We start from the raw sequence: 6,000 nt of genomic DNA on the forward strand, positions 1-6,000 counted from the left end.
TTTTCGTTGCGGCTCACTTCACTGGCACTCCTACCCCCTCACAGGACTGGCTCCTGAAAAGAAGGCTGCTGAGGGACTCCTGCTAGTTTCCATGCAAGGCTGGATCCAACAAATGATCCAGCTCTTCCGTGACGGATGACAGAATCTTCCTTTTCACAGTTCAGTCTATAGTTGAGCCGCTCCAGAGGCAGCAACTTAGGCAGAATGTGGTTTAGAGGTTACTGATTCAGGTTTTTTTTTTTTTTAAATGTTGATACTTACTGTGACTGGATGATTAAATATGATTAAATCAAGAAGCAGTTAGAGGAAGCCTTTGGGTTCTTCTCCTTAGGAAATTTTGAGGATCCAGTTTAGTTCCCCAACATGCACATAATCACACAGTATAACCTTTTTAATGGATCAGATTATAGATCATAAATAATAGATTTACCATTAAAAAGCTGTGTAGAGTATCATATTGAAGCCATAAGCCTTGTGTAAAGACCAAATGTTAAAACCATGAAGGGCACTTATTTTGTCCATCCAGAGGGTACTTTGTTTTCAGTTTCTTCACTTGAATGACATCGAGAGGTTGTTTGTTTACATTTTATTCACTGGAATGGCATCCAGGAGGTACTGTGTTTACATTTTATCCACCAGAGGAGCATCCAGAGGGCACTTTATTTACATTTTGTTCATTGGAGGAGCATTCAGATGGCACCTTGAATTTATTTTTAAAAAGGCATCCAGAGGGCACTTTTTTTTTTTTTTTGCACTGGAATTGCATCTAGTTTTTTTTTTGTAACCACTGCAGAAGTACCACTGAGAGCATTTCTTAATGTTTTATCTGCAACAAAGGGACAGGTTGGTCTGACACAGCTGCACAATGGGTATATTGTTCCCAACATGCCAATTATATGTGAAGCTACACTTCATCAGAAATGCTTCAAATCCAAAAGTTGTTGCAAAGTGTGTGACTATTTGTGACCTTTGTTTCTGAATTTACATTTAAAACTTCATTGGTGGCTTGGTTGTATTCTCTCACTTAGCCCAGTTATACACAAGTTCCCCTCTGATTAAACCTCCAGAATTTTTGCCAAAAGTCTCCCTCTGTAACTCAAGCAATTTCATCCAAAAGTGACCTTGGCTCTAAACCCCAAACTGCCCGAGAATCAGAGAAAAGGTGAATCAGAGAAATCTCCAGTATGCACTGTTCTTTGGCTACCGAGGAGAAACTTTCATCAACTTGGCAATCTGCCACCTGGTGCTTCCCCTGATGAAAACATGAGCGAGAGAAGCTATTCATCAATCAACAAAGACAGCTGGGCGGTAAAAAGAAAACACACAAAGATTGGAAGGATAACTGAGTGCCCCATATTTTTATAGTGTCATGGACTTGGCCGTGCTGCTGACCTTTTCTCATAACATAAATTGACACCAGTTGAAATACAGCGATACTGGGTCTGGGTACTGATCTATTTGTTGACTACATGAATGAATTATTATTAATGTTTTGTTGAAAAATTAAAACAACTTGAGATAATAAAGATAACTAGGAGAGATAACTTTCAGTTTCATGTGATCTGTACTGTTTTCTGTGAAAAGGTCTGGGCCTCCTCAAGTAGTTGTGAAGCATCTTGAGAAAACATTTGCTGTGATTTGGCGCCATGCAAATAAAGATTCTTTCTTTGATTGATTGAGAGGAACTGTTCAGTTTAATGTTAATACTTCCTACTTAACACACTTTAGCTCATGATTCACTAATCCTCCTTCTGTTTGACAGCAACTCTTTCTTCTTTGCCATACAGTTGAATTTCATTGTCTGAGTCAAGTGTTAATGATGACAAAATATCAAGTCGTTAACTGTCTTTCAAAGACGGCTTTTGTCTTCAGGACATAACGCATTCATTAGTTTTATGTGGATTATCTGATCATTATGAAATCCCAAACTTTTGTGTTTTTCTTACATCTTATGTAACCGTTATTCAACCAGGCAAGTCGTTTTCTTGTTTTCAAGGTGGCATGGCAAAATGTCTCTTAAAATGAAGAGGAAAGGGGCTAAATGGGAATATGAGAGGTTAAAAGGACATCGATTACTGCTCAAACAGCCAGCAAGCAAATGTAGAAAGGCAAAACTGCAAGAAAATACAAAGCAAACATGAGTTCTGTATCTGACAGGCAGAAAGATACAGAGGCAAGAGTGACAAGCAGAGCAAAGTCCTCACCAAATCTAAATATTTTGGATGATGAATTAATAAATTAAGTGATTTTGCTTGGTTATTTCAGCAATGCAAACAAATTCAAACTCTTCTTTTTATCAGATATTCAGATTGCCAACTTTGCAAACTTGATGAACCTTCAAGATTTGGAGGCTCCAAAACCTCAGACATCACTGCATGACAAATGAATGTCAGTAACTTGGTTGCTCGCAGCTTCGCATATTTCAGCTACAAAGTCCATACATGTGTACTTTTAATTTAATAGATGTCTAGATTTTTTTTCACGATTCTTTAAAAAGTTTCACTTCTGATAGTGGCTCTTGTGTAATTATTTGTTTGCATCAAGTGGCAACCTCCTGCTCAGAAAATATAAAGTTTACGCAGTAGTGCTGAAAACTTCGAGATTTTGCTCAAGGCTTGCTGCGGAAACACCAGAAACCTCATACCCGTCAACTCAACAAAGTTTAAAGCTTAATGCCTGGTTAGAAAAAAACAGTTTGGGTCTGAATAGTTCAATTCTTAGATAACTAGTTTCTTTTCAAAGTTGTTAAACTTATGAGTTTTGCTCATATAAGGACATGGCTGACTTGAAGGACAGGTGGGCCCACCTCTATGCTGGTTAACCATTTTCAATAATGAAAGGCTTCAAAACTTTGTATCACACACAGATGGGTGATGTAGACCATATTAAGAGAAAACCTGGATGTAAATACACTAAAGACCAGAGATTGGGGGGGAGAAGGGGGCCCATGTGCAAAATTTTGCCCCTAACCCCCCTAAAAAGTGAATCCAGCCATGGATTATCCTGTACACTTTGAAAAGCCACAATCAAAAGTTGTGAATGCCTTTTCTGGGGCTGATTGTCAAAGTACCTTTAGAAAAGCAGAGCACATAAAGCAAGCATTGTTAACAACAAGTGTTTTATTTACTTACAAAAGACAGAGACGTTTCAAGAGTGTACATACAATACATTATCCATCAGAAAAATAAGTGATACAGGTAAAAAGGGTATACAAAAACATGGCTCATTATCAAATACTGATATAGGGCAAAAAAAATTCAGCACACTGCCCAGTCAGGATTCTCACAACCTCGACTCATACGATTCAGGGCAGTTTGAAGAAAAATGTTTGCATGTGGGGTCAAAGACAAGGAGTGAGTTAGAAAGTGATGCTAACTGACCCGTTACCACAATCCTCATTGGTATCTCAAAAAAAGCACAAAACACTACACTACATTCAAGAGCTCTTTTCTTTTTACAGGTTGGTATAAACATGTTCAGTAGAACTAAGTGGTTGGGGACTTTCGGGAGGACGGACTATTTTGATGACATCTCCACAGTTGTAGTGTCGTTGCCTCCGTTGACGTCATAGTCGCCAACCGGGCCGCTGACAAGGACCTTCACACGCTCAGGGAAGTCATCAAATTTTGGTGACAGCAGGAAGTCGTATATGAGGGCTGCTGCTACACCGCCGCACATTGGCCCCACCCAGTACACCTGTAATGGATAACTTTCATCAATCCTCTGCCTTTGTTAACAAGTAAAACAGTTTTCAAAGTCAACCTGTCAATATTTCATGCAGGGTATTTTGAAACAATAGGAATTCTTCATCTGATTAACTTATGAGCCATCTGTCTCTTATTGAATTATTAAAACTCCATATGTAGCATGCGTGCTAAAAAATGTGAGCCTCTCCCTTTACTTACCCAGTGGTTTGTGAAATCGTTCAGGATCAAAGCTGGACCAAAGGAGCGAGCAGGATTGATGCCGCAGCCTGTGTAGCTGATCTGTAATCCGCAAAAAAAAAGACAACATAAGAGGATATCTTCAGCTACATGGTCTGCTGGATTAATTGAAACCAGTGGGGGTGAGAAGGAACTAAAACATTGAGAAAAAAAAGCCTGAAATTCTGTTACTCTGAGAGCTGAAACCTATCTGCTGCTTGTTTGCCTTGCTCAAATGTGCCGTGCATAATCTGTGAAAAGCATTACTCTGCTCTGCTTATAGTTGTGAGAGTTGCAACCTACCGCTGCCAAGTGTCCGAGGCAGACTGAGAGGCCAATGGCCAAGGGTGCAGAGCCGGTGACATCACGCCGTCTTTTATCAGTGACTGCAATGACACACAGCACCAACTGGAAGGTTGCCAGGAGCTCGATGCCCACGCCTTGACTGGGAGTGACACCATTGCTGAGCTGTAAGAATCCAAAACAACAACAGTTAGTAAGTATGTGTCGGTTAGATGGATAGTTTCCCATAACAACCACTTCCCATTTAGCTGCAGCCACCACTGCTGCTGCTGCTGGCATTGTCCTTGACGGCTGACAGAAATTTGGCTAGGTTTCCAAAATGAAACATGGCTTTTTTTTTTTTTTTTCATTTGTACAAAACTTGATCACTGTTATTCAGTGTGTATGGGGAAGCTGTTTCCATCAGTGAGCAAATATCAGTGTGACTTTCTCAAACTTGTACATTTAAATCAGCTGATGTCACACTTTATGATCATTTAAGAAAACAAAACATTTCTGGAGAACCAAATTGTCTGAAACAGCTGAGGAAAACTGTCAAAGAGCTGACTTAGCATGTTTTAATTTGCTGCCTCCATCAGCTGTTGCTGTGTTCCTTGCTAAATTAACATGTCATCACTACTAAATATTCAGCAATGACAAAATGTCCACAGAACAAAGCAAACAGTGCCAAAATACATGCTTTTAAAGCCCTCAGTTTTGACTTGCAGGCTTAACCTTCAGCTGATTTAAATACAAGATGCTGCATCATGCTTGAGTGAATTAATGCTCCTCAGGATGCTTTGAAGCTCACACTGACACATGCTCTTTCAACAACAGTGAAATGAAAAGTTATACTCACAGAGTTGAGCCCCAGTGAATTAATGGTACTTGGACGAGCTCCGAACATAATGCCACTGGCCAGAGCAGATCCAAGCATCTGGGCAATGATGTACATGACGGCCTTCAACAAGCTGATCTGGCAGCTGGCAAGCAACCCAAGGGTGACCGCAGGGTTCAGGTGGGCTCCGCTGATGTGGCCTAAACTCTGAGCCAGTGTGGCGATGGACAGTCCGAAGCCCAGGGCTACCTTCACCTCCTGGTCCGGGTTGGTGTTATTTGTGTTCCCAATCGCAGTGGCCAGGCTGAGGAAAATGAAAAGGGTCATGCCAACCAGCTCGGCCAGGACGGCCCTCCAGAATTCCTTGCTCTTGAACTCTCTCATGTTGATGGGAGTTGGAGATGTCGGGCTGTGGGTTTGAGCTGAGGAAAGTGTGTGTACTCACAAACAGCAGTGACAGGCTGCATATATAAGGCCAGGACTGATAATGGTCAGGGGGCGGGCCTAAAAAACTGAAAGAGAGGGCCACACTGAATTAATGAGAAATCCAAAAGACTGGTCTCTTGCTGCCCTCCCCCTGCCCCCTCCACCCCCCCCTCCTCTTTCTGTCCTCCAGCCTCTCTCCCAGTACCTCCCTGTGCACCCAGCTCTGGTCTTTGGACTCCTGTGAGTAACACAACTGCATGGTGAAAGTTTTAACACAGGAAAAAAAGTTTCTGAAAACTTTTTTTCTCTAATCAGAACACATTTGTGCTTAAAATCTTGATGAATTTCCATCATTTTTCATTACATTTGGATTTTTTTGCTTGTGATTCAACTTAAAAAGCCTAACTTTGCACAATTATATCTTTCCCTCCTTCAGAGTAATCACACCATGCCTGACTGACAGCACATCAGGGAGAGCCAGAAAGCAGACAACTCCCAGACACTCATTTTAAGTCTCACTTCTTTTCTATA

General features: G+C 41.0%; 1 protein-coding gene across 1 annotated transcript; it reads right to left on the bottom strand.

Annotated features, from left to right (window-relative positions):
- Window positions 1-3,101: 3,101 nt before the first annotated feature.
- On the bottom strand, window positions 3,102-5,510 carry LOC141804736 (aquaporin-1-like). Its single transcript, XM_074689344.1, is given in 5 exon segments — window positions 3,102-3,696; window positions 3,906-3,986; window positions 4,227-4,391; window positions 5,065-5,454; window positions 5,457-5,510. Coding segments are annotated over 5 exon segments (870 nt in total). The 3' UTR covers window positions 3,102-3,516.
- Window positions 5,511-6,000: the final 490 nt, after the last annotated feature.

Source organism: Halichoeres trimaculatus, unplaced genomic scaffold, assembly GCF_033239565.1.
Source record: "Halichoeres trimaculatus isolate MK-OKI-2021-1 unplaced genomic scaffold, fHalTri1.1 fHalTri1_scaffold_15, whole genome shotgun sequence".
Taxonomy (NCBI): Eukaryota; Metazoa; Chordata; class Actinopteri; order Labriformes; family Labridae; genus Halichoeres; species Halichoeres trimaculatus.